We start from the raw sequence: 21,305 nt of genomic DNA, 5'->3' as shown, positions 1-21,305 counted from the left end.
CATTTTCTCTGGGGTGGAGTGAGAAGAATTGGAGTTTTAATGAAAAAGGCCCTTCTTTTACTTGGGCTTAAAAGATTGCAGGCTAGAGTAACAGTAATTAGAACTAACTTTACAATCATGTTCATAATGAATTTCTTGAGTCCATTCCTTTGTCTTTAGATTCTGAAGTAAAAATTTATATGGTCACTTTTCATGAAAATATATATGTGAACCATAAATATGTTCACAAGGAATCTTCCAAGTCACGGCATTTATGTTCCAGGAATTGCAATGTAAATCAAATCAGTCTTTCCCACAGAAAAAGTATTCTAGTCAGGAAGCTATGTTATAGAGGAAGGGCCAAAGTGACACTGGTACTATACTTAACTAACTATAAAGGACATAGGTATATGTTATTTAATATAGAACTAGCAAAGTATATATGACAAACAAGTCAAGTTAGTTAAGAGACTTCAGAGAGAATAACTGTGAAGGTAAGAGGTGAGGCTATGATGCTCTGAAGGAAGTTTCCCTGGAACCAGAAATAAAAGAACTATGCTCCCCACTCCACTGAGAGAGAAGAATCTATCAGTGGGAACAGAGGCAATAAGATATTATGTGTCAAAGCATCTCAGGAAAAGAGGACGACTCTGCCTTCAGCTCAGTAGACATGAACTAAATGGCTACAATAAAACATACACCCTAACACTTTGCCTCACCTCACAAATACCTGGCCCTCATCATATATTACCGGACTGACATAGAATGTTAATGGCAGAAAATCCTCTGGGTAAGTTATGGAAAGGGTTACAGAAGGTATTACTCTATAACTAAAGGCTAGTCAAGTAACAATTGTAGTCAAAATAAAACTTTTAACTGCTTGAAGACTGGGCCAAAAGACATCACACAGAGTTCAACACAATGAATGGTGATATCATTTGTCTGGAGGAAAGAGCTATGCTAGGTAATAGACATTAAATGGAAGAGTCAACATATTGATAAAAAAAATAGATACAGAAATTATTCTGGCAAAAGGAAAATCAATGGAACCATTTACTCAGAACAAAACTGAAGTGAAAAAGATAACAATGAAACTGATGAAACCAGGATAAGCTGTCAAAAGGACCAACTGTTAAGACTAAACTATTAAACTATTAAAATCAATAAAGTGAGATAACCAGGCCACAGGAAATCAGTTACTATAAAAGAGAATATATAAAGTAAAACAGAAAAAAGAAAACATAAAATTATGATGCGAATTGACTAAAAGAGTAGAAACTGAACTCTTGAAAAACGGTTAACTGGAATTATTTGAATTAGCGTCTGTTTTTATTAAGCAAAGATATGTGAAATTTCACAGTTATTGTGATATGATTTGGGAAGAAGGGAGATGGCTGGAATATGGCTTTAGCAGAGGATACTGCTTCTAAAACAGCTTTAATACCTTCAAGGGAAGGATAAAGGAAAAAGAGTCTTACTGTTTAGGCTATTCTCATAAGAAATCTCCAAACCAGAGGGTGAATCAATGGCAGGTGCAGCTTAAAGGAAAAGGAAATTATTATAGCAGTTTATGAAGTCCTCCCCACCAGACAGAAGATACAACTGATGTTTCATTAAAGTATATTTTAAAAACTGGCACAGAAGCATCTGACTGGGAATTTTAACTATCTGGACTTTTGAAAGTATTATTATATTTTACAGGTAAGGCAAGTGATAGGTTAAATGCCTTAATCAGAATCAAGGTCTTCTTTTAGTCCAGTGCTATTTCTACCCAACTGTTTTGATCATCAAGAGCATTAAAGATCAACTACAATATATAATACGAAGAAATTCAGCTAAAAAAAAAAAGACATTAGAAAATCTTAACATCATAATTGATATGAAAAAGACCTGGAGCTTTTAATTAACTCTAAACTGACTATATGCCTAACAAAGAAATCAGATGGGGCCAAGAGGCCAGTGAAGAATTTGGACACTATATCCATATAAAGAATAACTGAAAAAGAAGGTGAATTTATGCTAAATTAGGAGAAACTCTGTAAGGGTGGGTGGGTGGTTGGTTGGAAGGGTAAATCCACGATAAGTTGACTAGGTCTTAGAAATATAAGAAGGGCTATATTATGTTGTAGTGAGCTGAATGGTGGCCCTCAAAAAGATATGTCCATGTTCTAATCCCCAGAACTTGCAAAGAATCTTTTTTGAAAAACTTTTTTTACATCTTTGCAAATGTAAGTTCAGTTAAGGATCTTGAGATAAGGAGATCATCTAGGACTATATGGGGAGGCCTTAAACTCAATGCAAGTGTCCTTACAAAAGACACACAGAAGAGAAGACAGACACAGAGAAGGCACGGTGAAGATAGAAGCAGAGATTGGAAGGATGTGGCCAGAAGCCAAAGGGCCTAGAAGCTGGCAGAGGCATGGGGCAGATTCTCCCCTAGAGCCTCTGTAGGGAGTGCAGCCCTGCCGACACCTTGATTTTGAACTTCAGGCCTCCAGAACTGTGAGGGAATAAATTTCTGTTGTTTAAGCCACAGATTTGTGGGAAATTGTTATGGCAGCCCTATGAAACTAATGCTAGTCTAATATGTAGACCAGAGGTTAGATTTCTGTGCAAAACAGGGTAAAATGTAAACATAAGATTAATAGATTATACATGGGGCAGATTTGGGTGTACTTTAAATTACAAGCATTTTATCATACCTGCCCAAATTGTAACAAGTTATTGTCCACATGGGTATAAAAAGGGTAATTCCTACATCTGGGAGAATGACTTAGTGACCTCTAGAGATCTTTCCCACTCTAAGATGCTGTGTGTATTAGTAACAGTCAAGTCAAACTCAGGAATCTATTATTTGATAGTTAATGGTAATAAAATCATACAGTGATAAGTTAAAAACTCATTATCCTGTATAAAAACACAATGACAAACAGAAGGATCTTAATTCATAAACACCCTAATGATGACTTCATGCTAAGACCTTCACAGCCATTTCAGATATATCTGAAAATAGGCTAAGTGTATAAGCATATGGCCAAGTTTTGGTTCAGCATTATTTTAGGCTCCAACTAGGCAATGGAAACTTCATAAAGAAGCAATTTTTAAAATGTACACTTGCCCAAGAATTATTTTGCTATCCAGTAATGGATAACTGCTTCATGAAGATTTTGCTAAATAGTTAACATAAAAATTTCTCACTAGTTTTAAGTGGAGTCTAGTCACATTAGTAATAAAATGAGATGAATAATGGCTAACACTTTTTGGAAACAAAATAATGAGGAAAGATTTTGAAAACATTCTTTTGCAGGGGTTTCATGGCCTGTTTTGATATGTAATAAAACATATTGAGCCAGACTGCTTATAAAGATACAACAAAATAACAGACTCTAATCATCTGTTAGACAATTTTGGAAAGAAGCATAAAATACTAGATTCCTCTAGCTTTTTCAGAAATTTGTTTTGAGTTTTAAAAGAGCAGCGAAGAAGCAGAAAAAGAAAGAACAAGTGGCAATTAATAACTCTTAATATTAAATTAAAAAGACTCAACTATATATGAGAGCTTACCTGTTCTGTTTCAAAGATGTCCCGAAGGTGTTCAAGACCAAGGCTTTTCAGGAATTGGCTAATATTCATGTCAAGACCAGCAACTAAAACAGACATACATTAAAGTTTTTCAGAAAGAAGTTTATCAATCTAAAGGAAGTTCCAGTATTTATTTAAAGCCACGGCTCTTTGACACCCTTGGCTGTGCAGATGGTTTTACTTCAAGTTATCTCTGAATTTGATGGGGAAATAAAAGCAGAGTTTATCTTATCAGTAGTACTTATATTAATATTATAAAGCATAATATAATGCTTTTAGTGAAATATTTAACAGTGGAATTAAAAAATCCAAATTTATCAGCTATTGTTTCAGCTTTCATTTATCAGCTATTGTTTCAGTTTTCATTTCTTACATAATCTCTCAGTATTTTTCTGATATAATTTCAGTAATAAGATTCACTCAGTTCAATAAGATACTATGGTTGGAAAAGGATATACTGGGATATACATAAGTAAGAACAAAGTAGATGCCAAAGAATTTATTCTACGAAGACATATTTCTTATAAGCTGTTGTGTACATGAAAACTTACAGACAGGATGTCTTTAAGTGAGGTGTTCAATAATTACCAATAGAAAAGTGAATCTGTTCACTTAAAACCGCAAAACCAATACGCGTTCACAGGTGTACTTGCCTTCTCCTTCCTTCCTTTCTGTGCCTGCTGCGCCATCCCCAGCGTTAGACGCTCCTCCTACTGCCAATTCTGCTAAGGGGCCGGCGAGGTTGTCTATGCTGCTAGCAGCAGACAGGCAGGAGGGGGTGGATGCTGGTGAGATCAGAGAGGCACTCACTACAGTAGCCTGAGGTTTAAAACAGGTAGGTAAGGCCTCTGGGGGCATGGCATCTATCAGCAAAGCTCTGATATCGTCAGCCTAAAAAAATAAATAAATAAAATAAAATAACACAAAAAAATTACGTTTTAAAACAATAAGTTTCTCATTAAGGACAAAATGCTTAGTGAATTTTTTCTTTAATGAATGCTCCATTATTCCCTATTGGGTTTTGATCATTCCTTCCTCCTTCCTTCTCTGATCCACAGCTCCAAAGAGTCCCAGTAGTTTCAATAGGTAGAATGGAGAAACTATACAATTAAAAAAAAATATTTCATCTTTTGAAGATCTAATGTGCAGCTTGGTGACTATAGTTAATAAGTACTGTAAGTACTTATATAAGTACTGTACTATATTCTTGAAATTTGCTGAGAGTAGATCTTAAGTATTCTCACCGCACACACAGACAAAAGTTAACTGTGAAAAAAATCCAAGAATGTGAACTATGTTGACTCCTAGAAATACTTTTTAACACTAAATGAAAAGTGTGCACACAATTGTTCATACTTATTACACATGTATTCAAAGGACATGTAAATTAACAAAGATTTGAATAGAGTTAAAAAAATAAAATATTTCATCTTTCATCTAAAAAGGAGCACATTTTAGAATGCTGATTCTCAATCATCTCTTCTTTAGAAGGAGTTTCCATACATAGTATGTGTTGTTTATGCTTAACAACTACAATAATTTTTCTTCAGTTATTTAGTGCATACTTAATAATTTAATGTACAATTAAAATCTGGTGAAACTTTAAAGGGACAGCACTTATTTTGGCTAGCTTATTCACGAACTCTACAGTCTGCTAGGCACAACTGTTGTTAGAGTATGTGGGAGATTGTCCCCAAAGAGAGCCAGCTATCAATTCTTACTTCCATGTACATCTGTGCCCCTCCTTCCATCAGAGGTGGCACCTCCCTTCCCTGGAATCTGGGTTGCCTCTGAGTTTCTGTGACCAATAGAATGTAGAGGAAGTGATGTTCTGAGGCTTTTGAGCCAGGCTTTAAAAGGATTGGCAGTTTCTACTTTTTTTCTCTTAGAAGTCATCCTCCCATGCTGTAAAGAAATTCGAACTAGACCACTGAGTGTGAAATACTACGCAGAGAGAGGTACTGTAGGATTTAAGGCCATCCGAGATGCTGCAGCCTCAGCTGAGCTCCCAGCTAAAGGGAGCTGGCAGAACAGCAGAACTGCCTAGCTGAGCCCAGTCAACCCAGAGGACTGTGAGGAATTATAACTGTGAGTGGCACTGTACTAGCCACTCACTTGGTTTTGGTTAAGCTACTAAGTGTTTTGAAAACTGTTACTCAGCAACAGATATATAAAACAGAATGTGGCTTAGAAAAGTTTTTTGGTTAAAAAATTCTAAATTATGTGACCATACAGTAACTCCCTGATTTCCAGAAAATTCAGGAAAGATGTTTCTTTACTGTGTTTAATTCTGTAGTTAAATATCATTTAACCACAAAAATTTAATTCTTGATTTTGAAACTATTTCTACAGTATGTCAGTTTACTTTTCCATCTTCAGAAGAACGATATACTGCTTAGAAGATAATTTTTTCTTTGACTACCTCACCCCCCTCAGGTAAATTACCATGAACATCAGATGCTCTAGAATAATAAGCCAAAGTAGAAGGTGCTCAGATATTTTGCGAATACAATCTATATACAAGTTTTTCTATGATTCATGTTTTCCCTCCAAGTTAAGTATGGCAAAAAAAAAATTAACTTACTGCTTAGTTTGCCTTAATAGTTTTAAATTATCTAAAAATGAGAACTTAAAAAAATTCATAAGGAAGGAAATTTGTTCTTCTTCCAAGAGATATATGCACCACTAGAGGTAAACCTGTTAAGCCCTGGAATTTACTGTCATTTCTGAAAGTATAACAAGCAAGTCTAAATATTTTGAAATGAGGACTTACCGTTGCCAGATCTAAAGGTGTCTGGCCTTCTTGGTTCTTCATAGTTGGATCTGCACCATGTGCCAGGAGTAGGGCACAGAGCTGTGTCCTGCCTTTTTGGGCTGCTTCGTGAAGAGGAGTAAATGCCCACTTGTCTGTTGCATTTACACATGTGTTGTATTTTATCAGTAACGCTGCAATGTCCACATGCTGAAGAAAAACAAAAGGATGCCAAGAGGTAAGAATGAGATCATTTGGTAAAGCTCCTTCAGGTACACTTGTTTTTATTTAACATTTCATTCCCTCTATATCTCTATTCTCATCCTTAACAGAAGTTTCTTCTATAAAAAAAGAATATTCATTGCACCCCTCCACCTGTATTTTGGACTTCATCTTTTCTTGCTTCCTCTAAAATATCAATTCCACAATTATTCTGTTACCCTGTAATTCTTCATGGGAGCCTTAAAAACTTTTTTTATTCAGCCTTATATTCAGATCTATCTTAAAAATAAACATATATTACCTGACTCCAAGTTTCCTAATAATGGGCTAACCTGTCTGTCAAACTTTTCAAACCAGCAACCTATAACCATTGCTTCTCTTTATCTTCCCATTTCTCTTTCTAACCTATTGCAACCTGATCTATTTATTGAAAACACTCATCTCAAAGATTCTCAATGTTCTTTCTTCAGCCGTTGGGAAAGTAACATAACAAAACATTTTACAAAAATTAGTCTGTCGAGCCAAAATGACTTAGGGGGTGGAAGAAATGTCAGCTGCAGACGCATTAACTAATAACCTGGGCATGAGGTGATAAGATCCTCAACTGTGATGGTTAGAGAAGAATGGAAAAGAAGAGCTAAATTTGAGAAATTTTGAAGGCAAAAAAATCAGGTTTTAGAAAGACAAATTAACCACAGAGGAAGAAAGATGAAAAAAAAAGTCAAAGGTGACTGCCTTTTTTCTTTTTTAATTTGGTCTAGAAGATTAAGAAAAAAAAAAAAGGGTAGATGGAAGCATTAACAGAAATTGAGTAGCAGAAGTTTAATTAGGAATGAAACTATAAGGAAGGTCCACTTGGGGTATGTGGTTTCTGAGGTACAATATCTAAGTAATGATGTCCTGTAAATGGTTCCACACAAAAGGTCAGAGCACAGATAAGGGGGTCATTTACTTATTCACTTACTCTCTCTTACCGACTCACCCACCAACCAAACATTTGCTGAATACCTATCTGAAGCTGAATTTCATGAGAATGGGAAGAGATGGGGAAAGTAAGGACAGAAGTATCCCAGGATAGAATTTAGGGCATGTTTCTTCAAATTTTCCTTTAAAATTCCTTAATATTTTCTTTGCTCTCTTGAAGACACTCACTTCAAAAAGAATAGGTACTTCTTCTGAGGTAGTATTAAAGTATTTTTTGGTGTTTTTTTAAATATAATACAAATACTTGCTAATTTTAGGAAAAGTGATTTCAGAAAACAGAGGAAAATACAAATCAGACAACTTCTAAGAAAGCTTCCATATTTGCTCTGACAATATAAAGACAACAACAACAACAACAAAAAAGAGCATAACCAGACTAGGGCTTCTGAGAACAGGCCATGTTTTGTGATCTTTTGGGGATTATGAATGAGGTATACCATGATTATAAAATTGATTCTAACACAAATGATAAAAATAGGTAACATTTGTAGCACTATCAAAATCACTTAAAACAGACCCCAGTGATTTATCTCCCTTATTCAAAGGATATACGTTGAAAAGAATAGCTATTTTTGTTCAATTAACCCAAAAGCACGGAGTAATTTCAAGCTTCTCCCCAGTAAGGTTATGGGGTGTTTAAACTAGGTTCCTAATGATTAGTTTTATTCTACTCCATTTGTGTTGGCAGTATAATATAATTTGGTAGACTAATTTGTATAGGCTTCCAAAATTAGATAGTCCAAGGAAAATTATGTGTGTGTGTATAAAATGAATCATATATATGGTATGTATTATTAAACTTTCTTTATATTAAATTTATAGTTTATGCTTAGAGAAACCAATTACGTGCTTATTAAATTTGCTGACAAACATCTGAAACAGCAATAAACAGGAAATATGCTGCTACCCAAGTAGACTAAAAACACAATTCTTAAATCTTTTAAACAGCCACACCACTGGGGCAAAAAAAGTAACTGAAATTTAAGGGTGACAAACGCAATAAATAAGCTACAGCTCAGTCCTATACATAAGAGCAAAGCATTGAACTAGAAGGTCTAGAAAAGGAATTGAACTCTGCTGGAACGTTTCCAGGAGTCAACTTAATATGGTTTCAAAATTCAGCTGCAACTCAAAATGCTTTAAATGACAAATGCAACATAAAAACACTGCAAGGGCCCTAATTTAATTTTAGAAAGTTGGGAAGTAGGGAGAAGAGAAACGTGTTTGGGTTCCAGTTAGAGCAATTTAATTGTACGATAATGTCATGAAATCCCCCTAACATTATACATTTTAGAGAAAGCATTAAAAAATGAAAAATTTGAGAGAGAAAACTCAGCAAATTGATTTACTCTTATGAGATAATAGAAAACTACATGCTGTGTGGTAAATATATATCAATGCTTTATATCTACTGAAGAGCAAAAAAATTAGTTGTCTTGTGTAAATGTATATTAAAAATAATATAAGGCGTTATAATACAAAAACACCAAACAGGATAATGCACATTACCATTAATATATACTCTCATGAAATCTGTAACTTTTATTTAAACTTCTTAAACTATGCCTTTGTTTCTCCTTTTGGAAAAACTGAAGTGGTAAGTTCTTTCTATATAAAAAGGCCCAAAGACACACAGAGAGCTGACTGAGCTCTCCAGAGGAAAAAAGGTAAAATATGTATCAAAGAATGATGACCAATAAATAACAGCTTAAGTAACTTTATGTAATTTCAGATATCTCACACAATTATTTTATCTGCAGCTACCAGTCATTATCCACTACTGAAGTCAATTAATCTATTTAATACTGATATTGAGCTGGTCAAACATACAGCTAATTCCTAAGGCTGTGAGATATAAAAGTGACACACAGACCTTATTCTGACCGGCCCAGTATAAGGGCTGTGTGGACCGAGTTATCTCATAATAACTGTATTCCCTTGGATTTGGACAGAATGCACTTTCCACATGCATGGTCTTATCTAATTATCACAATAACCCTGTAAAGATGGTCTCAGCATCTAAGTTTTACTAGTGAGGACAGTGAAGATTAGAAAGATTAAGGCACTTGCTGAAGACTTGTGGGTTATGGAGGAAAAGATTAAAGACTAGATCCCAGAGGTTCAGACTCCAAATTCAGGTCTCCATTTCGCCACATCTGCCTGCATGGTCTTGCTAGACTAAAACACGAGCGCCATTTCCTGACAAGTTGAAAATGGCAGAGAGTATGATATCAGGGAAAAGCTATTTAAGCAGAGATCACTGGGTAACCCTATACCTAAAACTACTCTACCAATAGCCTTATTTTAAATATAGAAGCCTCTATTCCATACAAAGTGCCACCAAAATCTCCTTCACCAAACTATCACTTCAGGGCAGTACATCATATACACCACGCAGCCAGGCCAGTCCAAGCATCATTGATATTAATACTATGTAACCAGTGTTCTGCCACCCTAACAGAGCCCTATAATTTCATTAAAATATCCAGCCAAGGCTTATGTGCTGTATGAATAAAAAGGGGCTTTGGAAAAACATATGGATTTATATGTCTAGAGATAATGAAAATATAATTATATCTACCCCTTAGCTAAAGTAAGATAAAGTAGCTTAAACATTTTTTATATCATGGTTAACCTTGGTCCTTATTTTAAGTCTACTAATTGAGACTGAGATAAATACAGATTTGATGTGGTTACTGACAACAGGTTATATGATATACAAATTGCATTAGATAAAATTATTTCATAGAGCAGAGATTCTCAATGGAGGGAATGACCTTACCTACTGCCAACTGAAAATCACTATGAGATGTTACTGGGGGTGGGAGGGTGGGTATATGTTGTACATGGTAAAAACATGGTAACCAAAAAAAGTCAAGAAACCATCAAAGTAAAGGTTTTAGTGAATAAGAGTACATAGTCATTAGCTCACAGATATTTGATTTTTAAGTTTCCAAGTTTAATACAAGAAGGATTTTTAGAGTGAGTCAAAAAATCCACCCACACACTGAGGCAAAAGTACTTGCTACAAACATACTGTCTAGCTCATTAGCATTCTTTAGTAGAAGGATGGGATGAACCAGGTTGACTGAAACCTCTACCAAATGCCCTCTACACAGCCTGGAGAACTTTCTCTTCATTTTTACCTCCATAAGCTACATTCATTTACAAAGAGCTCAGCAGTAGGGATGTCATAAAAAGCAGGATAACATAAAAAGAGAGAATGAAACTAAAAATGCTCATGATCTTTCTCACTTGGACTTAGAAGAGGAGAGCAGGAGTTGTGGATAATGCTGAAATAAGTTTATGAAAACGGGACAGTGGGCCTCTGGTCAGGAGGCGGACTGCATTATACTCCCTCAGCTAATGCAAGATAGCTACGAACAAAGACAAGGCCGTCCTGCACTCTACCTTATTATATTTAGCCACAAAAGAGAACCGCTATAAATTTTCTTTCTTTCACACTGGTCACAAATTGACACATATGTGTAATAAGTAGAATCTCAACACCTTTCCCATCAGAAGAATGGGAATTAAAAGGTAAAATACTTAAACCTTAAAAATTCAGTTTTACTTTCTTCATCCTCAGTGACAACTATGAAAGCCATGAAAGGAAAAGACTGACAGGACTGAACTTTTCCACATCCACGAAGTATGGGATATACTGGAAACACAGGACATAGATCAACATAGGCTACACAGGTGACAATATATGTTTTACTAGATCAAGTCAAGAAGTATAATTCTACTGCCTACACCTATCCTCACTCATTAGTAGATTTATACAGAAGTTAAAAGACACTGATCCCATCAGCTTTATAAACTCTTAACTGATAAACTTTTAACTGAGGCTTAGAGATATGGAGAGAAGGATCATGCTAAGAAAAATATTGGACATTATTCTCCAAATGATACATATCTATACTTATAACTCAAAGGTAAAAGGATTATACACACATGTATATGTAGTATATTAGCAGTAAATATTTAGCATGCCTGGTCTTCAGCAGAAATACACGTAGTACAGTGAAATTGAGAATTTTATATGAAAGAAGGCTAAAAGAAAATTCTAATGATTTTAATAAAGGATTAATTATCTTTGGAAAGATAACTTCAAATACAGAAGTTTCAAGAGGATTTCAGTACTAATAATATATTTATTAAATCTGATAACTTTCAATTAGCATATATCACACTTGGAAGTAAAATTTTCTTTCCTTTCTGTCCAACTTGAAACTAGATTGTTTGCTTTCCTTGATTATTCCCACTCAGACATGTCATCTCCCTGAAATACTGGTCTTTGAGAGGGGGCATGAGAAGATGCAGATATTCTCATTATGAAGGGCAAGGGAGAAGAGAGTAAGAGAATATGGAAATCATGGTGATTAGTTTTTACTTATAGTCTGTCAGGCTTTTGCAAATCTAGAAACTGTCCTCACCAATAATGATTCCATCTATGAGAGCCCCTAGTATGTACATTCTGGCACGTGTGCATCTTTACAGTCAAATAGGGATTCTGACAAGCACAAAAGCATTCATCTTCTTCCTGTGTGATTCATCAGACCTAAAGTGGGCCTTGGTGACTTCCAGGCAGTCAGTCCAACAAATGTCAAGGCACTGGAATACAACCCTCTTCCTCTTTCAGCTGATGATTACAGATTACAGTTACAGGGCTTTGCAAGAATCAGTTGTGACTTTCACTGTGGGGTTTCAGCTAGTCATCTGAACTCTATGAAACCATATACACCAATAGCTCAACCATTTTCTTGAATCTTTCTAAGATGCTGAGGATAAACATAAGCAAGCATAATTTCCATGCCTACAGAGGAACCTCCTGGCTTTCATAGTTTCTAAAATCTACTTAAGGTAGAGTTAAGATTTATTATCTACATCAATAAATATTAACTGAGCAGCCATTACATACCAATTATTGTGCTAGATAATGTGAAGAGACCAAAAAGCTATAAGAAGTATGGTCCTTGGCCAAAAGATAGTTATGCCTGAGAAGGCTAGAAACACTCTGAATAGTAAGATTAAAACTGTGCTAAATTACGCTGTTGGTTAGCTATCTACTTATTGCATGCATGTTATGCATTTAGCAAAGTAGTAAATATCAGTGAAGTTTTCTAGACTTTAACTTTAGCATGCTCACCCCATAGGATGCTGCATTGTGAAGAGGAATTAAACCACCTTTGTCTTGGGCATTAACATCTGCTCCGTGCTCTAGAAGATATTCAGCTACTTCCAGGTTATTGTAGCCTGCTGTTAGAATGAGAAAAGGCAAATGTCAGCTTAAAAGAAAAAGGAAAATATGTATATAAATGATAAGGACCAGAAAACATTAATACTTTTTGCTTTAAACTACTATCACATAATTAAGTATAAGACATTTACAATAAGAAATTTATATAATTTATAATAAGAAGTTATTTAAAATAACATCAATCAAGCATTTTCTGAGTAGCACTCTTCATGCTCAGCATTTCTTTCGTCTTCTGGTGAGCTGTATTAGGCATCTAAGAAAGCTCGTGAGCCTTGAAGTGCTGGTGATGCGTACCTGCCAAGTGCAGAGGGGTTGAGTTCCTGCCTTGGGTGTCTCGGCAGTTGATATTCTCTGGGGTACAGAGCTTCTGCACTCTTGCCAGGCAGCCCTTCTTGGCAGCATCCAACAAAGCAGCATCTCCTCTCAGTAAGTCCTGAATATCTGTGTCTCCTTCTTTTACCAAATCTAAAGGTGTATTTCCATCTCTGTTCTTTTTAGTCGGATCTGCTCCATGCTACAAAATAACCAAATGGGGTTTGTGTTTTCTGTAGTATCTTTGTTTTGTTTCTTTATTTTTAACTTCACCTTCACTCATCCAAAGAAAGATTATCTATTCTATACACATTGTGAAAAACAGAGGCAATATTTGGTCTTTCTTGCAAAATTCCTACTTAGCAATATACTGGATCAGCTTTCGAACTATCAATACTTCCCAACCAAAGCCCCAAGCCTCAGGATCAACAGTGATGGTGAGTGGGAAAGGTGTCGAGTGTCTTTTACTTTTCGTATCATATACTTTCTCAGACTCCAAGCTGTCTTCAGAAACCACTTTTCCTTTTAATCATGGCCTGGATATTAATGTTGACCAGATTTCAATTATATAGAGATATTCAGTGTTGATGAAGTGAGAAGAGGAAGACACACAGGTGGAAAAAGTACTTAATTCCAAATGGAATCAATAAAAAGAAAGCTTGGTAATTTAAAAATATTTCCAATGTAAGTCTTAGAACCTATCATGAAATTAGGTAGAAATGTATTAACAGTTAATTTGATTTTAAAAGTTTAATCATCTATACCTATGAAATAAAGTCAATAAAAGTCAAGAATCTTTATTACAGGCCTGACACAGACTGCTATAGGCCCAATGGAGAAATCTGGAATAACCAACCTAGACAATGAATTCACATTGTCCTAGAAGTTATTTCTTACTAACCAGTGATAATAAAAATGAGTATCAAATACAGTGTTATTCTCAAAACTCATAAGAACATACTTGATCCCATGAAAGTTGCAGGAGAAGAATTTTATATTTAACCAGGACAAGTTTTTCTCTAGTTTAAAAAAAAAAAAAAAAAAGAGAAAATGACATAAATACATGTCCAGTCATTTTTCACATCTTTTAATTAATTTCACATCTTTTAATTTAACTTCATATCCTTTAATGTTTAAATAATGCTTAATAATTAGAAATGAGCTTGTTAACAATAATAAAATAGCTAGTAAGAAGAAAAAATCAAACTTGATGGAAAAACTTGGTTCTTCTCGTACAAATGTTTTCTGATATTAATACTGTAAGTATCAGATAAACAATGCAAACTAATTCAACTCTTTCCAAAACCTACCTTGTTGAACTGTGATGGACTCAACATAATCAAGTCAGTTCAGAAAGGCACTTCAGACATTACTCAAAGCTACGTGAGTATCATGATATCACACTTAAACATCCCCCTAAAATAGAGAATGGAAGCAGTCTCTACAGCACTTACTGTACTGTATTATAGAATAATTTACTCTGATGTAATTTTATGTCCTAACCAAATAATAAATATAATTACTTTATAATTTTAAAAATTACATACTTTTAAAAGGAGCTTGCAGATTTCATATTTTCCTTTAGCTGCTGCTTCATGTAGAGGGGTAAATTTCCATAAGTCTGCCACATTGACAGAAGCCCCATGCCTTACCAAGAGCTCAGCTACTTCATAGTGTCCATATGAACAAGCATTATGAAGAGGCACCAAGCCACTAAACAAAAGAAAATTATTTTAAAGACATACAACAAATCTTTGCATTAAAATGATATGTATAATAAAAATAATTCTCTATGGCATTGATTATATTGAACACTCACTTAAAAAAAAAAATTCTCCTCTGATCTTGAAGACAGCATCATCCATTTCCAAATAAGGATTAACAATTTCAAAAATTTCAAAAATGTCCCTTTCAATATAAGGACTTAACTTAGTTTCTTGGTGATGGATATAAATTTCACAGCAATCTTTATTCTTAAAATACGTATAGATATACCCATAAAAAAAGGTTCTATTATAATACTTTTAATTCAGGTTTCATCCTGGCAATATAAAGAGCAACACTACAAAGTGATTTCAGGAATAACTAATTAATAACCTGGTTTTATCATCTCTCAGCTTTTCTTCCATTTGGGTCTTCCTAGTGAAAACTGTATGCTTGCTTACTTATAAAATACACAATGCAATCTAACTTATTTACTTAGGCAAGTTCAACCTTTTGTTTTTGGCTTTTTTTTTTTTATTGTTAATAATCTGGTAGTGGTTTCTGTGCATAGATTTAAATATTTAGGTGCCAAGCAATGAAAACTCAAAATCCAAGTGATAGAGAAACTTCAGTATTCTGTAAAGAAAACAATGAAATCAACCATAAACTCTAGTCAGATGAGCAAACTATCCTGTGATGACTCTAAGTTCTGATTGGAAGGCAGCTGGCATTCTAAAAGGACAAAGATGTCCCCATAAAAAAGGGCGCATCAAAAGGATAAGTTTAAGTTGCACTTAGTACACAGCAAACACAAGGTATCAAGTTAGTACCTTTTTACTTAGAGAGATCAGGTTTTTCTGTTTTTGTTTTTAATGTTTTGAGACCAAAAATACTGACTGCTAAAATGGGGCAATAGAGGGACTTCCCTGGCGGTCCGGTGGTTGAGACTCTGCACTTCCAATGCAGGGGGTGCAGATTCAATCCCTGGTCGGGGAACTAAGATCCCACGCGGCGTGGCCAAGAATAAAGTGGGGGGCGCTGATGGCAATAGAAACAAATGTTGGTTCCTCTCTAATGCACCATAATACTTTGAAAGAGCTAGTGATAATATTATTAAATATTCATGTCTGATGTATCCCTTTTAAAAGATAAATAAGCCCAAGATGGTTAACTGAGGTCTAAGTTGTGTGGTTTAATTCTACAGCAGTCTGGTATGTAATTACACAGAAAGGTGCTTATTTATATTTTGAGATGATATGAAATTAACTCAGGATATGGAAGCTCATTTCAGTTAAAACTTCCTTCTTGCTTTTCTAAATAGCTTCCACGGCTGCTTTAAACTCTGTCTAGATAAATTAAAACAGTTCAGTAAACTAATAAAAAATAGAGAATATCTGAATGAGTAAAAATAAAATTATGTTTCTATTAATATGACTTTGGGATGGGTGGCTTCTTTTAGGAGGAGATTAAACATTTTTAATAGCAAAAAAAGGGATAAACAATAAATTACAAACTATATAAACACATGTACATAATGCAGTAAAATACTATATATAGGCATTAAAAGGATGAAATGAACTATTAAGTACTGACATGGAAAGACATTCAGCATATACTACTGGCTGAAAAAGGCAAATTGCAAAGCAGACCGTGTGCAGTGACATCATCATTTACATTAAAAATAAGCTCCACCACAACAGCACACACACTGCGACAGGTCCTTCAAAACTCCAGACGGTTACAACAAAATTTTGATGCTGTAATCGCTAGGAGGTGGAGTGAGAGGGACTTTTCACTTTCTATACTATACATTTCCATAATGTTTTAATTTATGCTTTAAACTTAAAAAAAACATGCATTACTTTCTTAATAGGGAAAAAATACCTAAAACTTCAAAAATATAAAGAAAAGAAATTTTAAGTATCAAGAAAATGAATCCCAAACAGTGAAATTCTAATGCATACCCTTTGTCTTTGGCATGGACATCGGCACCATGGTGTAGGAGGTACTCCACGACAGACACACGGTTATAGCCTGCCGCAAAGTGTAGGGGTGTAGAATGCCGGCCCTCTAAATCTCTGCAATTCACATTCTGAGGGCTGCAAAGTTGCTTTTATGGCACACACACACACACACAAACACAAGAAGAACGTTAGTATTTATTCATAGAACTCGCTCTAAAATACTGCAGACATCTTGGATAAATTATATTTTTCTAATGAATATTTCTTTCCAAAGATTAGATAATACAAGTGATGTTTTAAAATCAGCACGATGTTTGGCTTTACAGTGTCTATGTTTGCAGAGCTATTTAATCTTTTTCAACATTTCCTGGCCAAAATCTTAATCAAAAAGAAAAACTCATAATAAGGCAAGCATTTCCAAGGCAAATGGTGCCTTCCTTCTTCATAGTTATAAGGCTTTCCTCCCCGAGACTGCCTGTAACAGCCTGTATGCTTGTACCAGCACGCTCTTAGCCACTCTTTGCTCAAATAAGACCAACCCTGGTTGACTGCAGAATTACCCAGAATTCTTGCCTCCTTTGATGTGGCAAGAAGGCGCTGGGAAAATTACATTAATTCTGTCTGGGCCATCCACTTGGCCCTTTGATCCATCTCAGCAAAGCCATGCAGTCAACAATGTTTTACTTGATCTTTGAGGGGATATTTGTCTAAGTCTACACGTCAGATTGATTCTGATCATGTTCTAGTTTCTGGCCTTTTATCTCCTTCAGCTGTATCCTTCAAATCTCTTCTATTTCACCTATTCTCCTTTTGAATATTATCATTTCAGCACAAGCTCAACTGTTTGCTTACAAAGCAGCAGAAGCAAAGTTAGGCCAGAGTGGTTGCATCGCTGATGGTGACAGATGGACTACAATAAAAATATTTGAGGAACAATTTATAAAGAATTTCCTATTTTTTCAGTGAGAGATTATCTATGTGTGAAAACAATCATCATCTCCATTTTACAGATAAATAAACCAAGGCTCAGAGAAGTTAAGTGACATCCTTTTTCATACAGTGGGTAAGGGGTAGAATAAAAACTCAAACCCCACTTTCTTGATTCTTAATCTTTTGATCTTCTTGCTACATCATTGCTTACCTACTTAATTACCCAAACTCAGGGAAGTGATGAGAAAAGAGGTAATGAAAAGAAGGATTCTTAAGTTAAAAAAGCAGAGAAAAACGGTGACATTTTCTAGGCTACAGGTATGATGGCAAGGGCTTTCATATATAGCTCACTGTAATGAGCTATTATAATATAAAAACTCTAAACCTGGAAGATATCTATGGAGATACTGAGGAGGGGCTGGTAGGGTAAAAACAGGGCTTTTCAGGTGGTACAATTTTTATATGACAGAAGGAAGTCTGGGCATAAGGGAGAGACTAAAATCTCAAGAGCCATTGTCATCTGGCCAGGTTATATCTTTTCATGACAACTGAGTCTGTGGCAAATTTTATATATTTTATTAATATATAAATTATAGAATCAAAAAACAAAATTAAATAGAAATAAATAAATACATAAACTAGAAAGAAAGGCTACAAAAATTGACAATAAACACCTATGGTGTCTTACATGACTGAAGCTGCTTCCTGCTGCTGCTTTTATTCTAGTTCTTTATATTCTAAGTTAGCTTGTTTTTTCTTTTGCAGAGAACAGTGGCAAAATGGGGATGAGGTAGGAAATGAAACCCAATTTATTTTATGTTTTTACTAACAAAAGGCAAGCCAATTCGGCTTATTAAGTATTTGCTTTTTACTATTTGGAAGTTCTTTATCCTCTATTCTATTTCAATTTCTTTTTGAATGCCAAGGCAATTTTTATATCCTTCCTACCTGCTTCTCAAATACTTTACTCAGCAAACAGCCTTTTTTTCTAATAACTAATTTCTAATGCTTTCTAAAGCCTCTAAGGAAGGAAAAGTTTACCATGCTTAATTCTCACTTAATTTGTGCTTTGTTTTCTTCTGCCATTTCTACTCTATTCATAAAAATATATTTGGCCTTTATTGTGAATGGATTGTTTAAGAAACCTGGAAGCTGTGGCATGGTTTCTAATACATACAAGACGTAGGAATTAAAACCTACACATTAAAAAAATAATAAACTATTAATTTAATTATAATGGGCACACATAGCCATTCTAGCACTGGGGTTATCATGCTGTGATACAGAAAAGGAGTCCTAATCGCTTTTATATTTTAAGATTTTATTAGGATACATTTCAAATGATAAAAGTATTTTTAAGAAAAAATATATATAATTTCAGATCTAAGAGAAATTTAAAATTTCTCTCTAGTGGCTGTTATGACTGAAATTTACTATTTTCCTTTAAATAACTTAGAAGTTAATGTAAGATGGAAGAGAGGTTGGAAGTAGCCACATAATGCAACAAAAATAAAATTTCTAGGCAACAGAGTTTAGAAAGCATTTACTGTCATTTTCAACCAGTATACATCATCGAGAGTACGAAAATTGGTTTGCTAAAAATCACAAAAACCAAGTTTGCTTAGTAAGAAACGACAATAAGAAATGAGCAAGATTAGTTTGTAAAAAATAAGCTGGTAAGATTATCAATACCAAATTTGCAATTAGCCTTTCTTTAAAAAAAGGAATAAAAAATAAAACTACAAGACCAATCCCCAAACAAAAATAAAACTCATACCCCTTTCTGCTATCTTCTCCCACACATGAATGATTATAGAGGGGAAGTGTATGTGTTTTAAAAAGGTGTATTCAATACTAGAATATAATTTTATATTTGAAAAAATTCAATCTATAATCATTGTTTCTACACCACAAGTAAAGGTTGATACAATTTCCTTGGCAAGCAATGACATAGAAAAGAAGATCCATCTTCTGCATATAATTAATTCCAAATGGTTGCAGGATCATAAGGATGCTTTCCTAGAGCAAATGTGAGAACCTCTTGGAAAAGGTCAAGAACATTGTTTCAAACTTTACTGTACTATTACCTGGGCTTGAACTAGCTTGGAAATTTATGAAAGTGGCCAAAATAACATTTTAATTAATAAAAGTAGAAATAAAAAGAGCATTCATATAACCAGAAGTAAACTGACTAGAAAGTGGTTTAATGTACGGCACATACTAGGAAAACCTTCACAGTTAAAGATCTCTCCTGTTTATGGATCTACTCTGCTCATCCCTTTTATTGTTTGGATTTGAGTAGTTTCACTTACAAGCCTAAAATGAATTGGTAAGCAAAGGTTCCACAGAGCTACCCAAGACATTAAAGCACTACCTTACCTTCACAGTTTCCAAGTCTCCGGCTTTAGATGCTTCTAAGAGCCGATAGTCAACATCAGAAGTGCGTATAGGTGTACTTTCTACATGAAAGAAAGGAAAGGGTACTGTTGGTTTTCAAGGAATCACAGAGTAGCTAAGGAGGGAAAATTATTTGGTGAATGGAAAGAGAGAGGTTAAGGTGTCAGAAATTTCTAAGATCTAATTTAAGGTTTTGTGGTGTCTTACTTCAATCTATATCCACCTTATCATAAGCCAAATTCAAACAAATTTTAGGACACACAAATCCTCTCCATCCCAATTACTCTGTCTTTCAAATTTTATGGTCAAAACTTGGCAAAGGGGAATGGAGAATCATAGGACCATGAGATCACGGACATCTTTATGATACATTGGTCTTTCAAAGTGTTGGAGCGAAGCTTTGCAATAGATTCTGTTATGTAAACCGAGGGAAGCCACTCAACTTTCAGTACTTAATGTTTAGCCTTTCTTTTTGGTCTCAATTTCTACACTATGAAACAGAAGTAATACTCCTGAAATCAGTGACCTTAGAAAATATAATCAGTGTACGATAAAGGCCTACTAAATACAGAAATTTGTTTAATTCGCATTTATGGCTTCAGGGAAATGCAATTTAAAATGTCTTAAGAGGTGTGATACAAATGTTAAATAGAATATAATTAAAACAGGCTGTTAAGTCTAGAAGTTATGAGGCTAACAAATGAGTTATTCTGATTAATCCAATACTATAAACAAACCAAAAATTCATTATACATTGGCCCAAATAAAAAGATTTTTAAAGAAAACAATGCTTATCACTCAAAGTATGATCATGGACATTAAGTGTGGCTTTTATAATGCACATGTGTACACACACTCATGTAACACAAAAGAACTTAAGTCCAGAAAACCTGGATTTAGACTGGGCTCTATTGTGATGATGGACAAATCATTTGACTAGCTTAGTTTTCGCACCTATAAAGTGAGCGTTGGTTGGTTTCCCAGAAATTCTCTTCCAGGCTTAAGATTTCAATATCTTGTGGCCAGAGACACCTTCCTTGAGCCCAGTGTCCAAACGGGAAGATCAAGTGATGCTATAATAAGGTTTCAGATTTCAGAAGAAATACTTCAGCTCTTTCTAAAGTACTTTATTCAGGGAAGTGAGTTTTACAGAGTAAGATAGGGCATTTAATAAAGATTTTTGGAAAGGTCTCTGTATAGTTAGGTCATAATATCT

The 21,305-nt window shown here is 34.7% G+C and overlaps 1 protein-coding gene across 2 annotated transcripts in view; it reads right to left on the bottom strand.

Moving 5' to 3' along the window:
- TNKS (tankyrase) overlaps nt 1-21,305 on the bottom strand; it is a gene marked incomplete at its 5' end in the record, with an annotated part of 176,260 nt that overhangs the window by 21,813 nt on the left and 133,142 nt on the right. For both annotated transcript variants that reach the window (XM_082680365.1, XM_082680366.1), the window contains 8 exons: nt 3,544-3,626; nt 4,215-4,452; nt 6,335-6,523; nt 12,672-12,781; nt 13,077-13,296; nt 14,642-14,807; nt 16,763-16,908; nt 20,072-20,151. In XM_082680365.1, coding sequence (XP_082536491.1) covers nt 3,544-3,626; nt 4,215-4,452; nt 6,335-6,523; nt 12,672-12,781; nt 13,077-13,296; nt 14,642-14,807; nt 16,763-16,908; nt 20,072-20,151 — 1,232 coding nt within the window. The remainder of the gene's footprint in view (nt 1-3,543; nt 3,627-4,214; nt 4,453-6,334; nt 6,524-12,671; nt 12,782-13,076; nt 13,297-14,641; nt 14,808-16,762; nt 16,909-20,071; nt 20,152-21,305) is intronic.

The sequence above is a fragment of the Grampus griseus genome (assembly GCF_964374135.1).
Source record: "Grampus griseus genome assembly, chromosome: 21".
NCBI lineage: Eukaryota > Metazoa > Chordata > Mammalia > Artiodactyla > Delphinidae > Grampus > Grampus griseus.
Note: the sequence above shows the minus strand (reverse complement) of the source record. Positions and strands in the feature narration are given on the sequence as shown.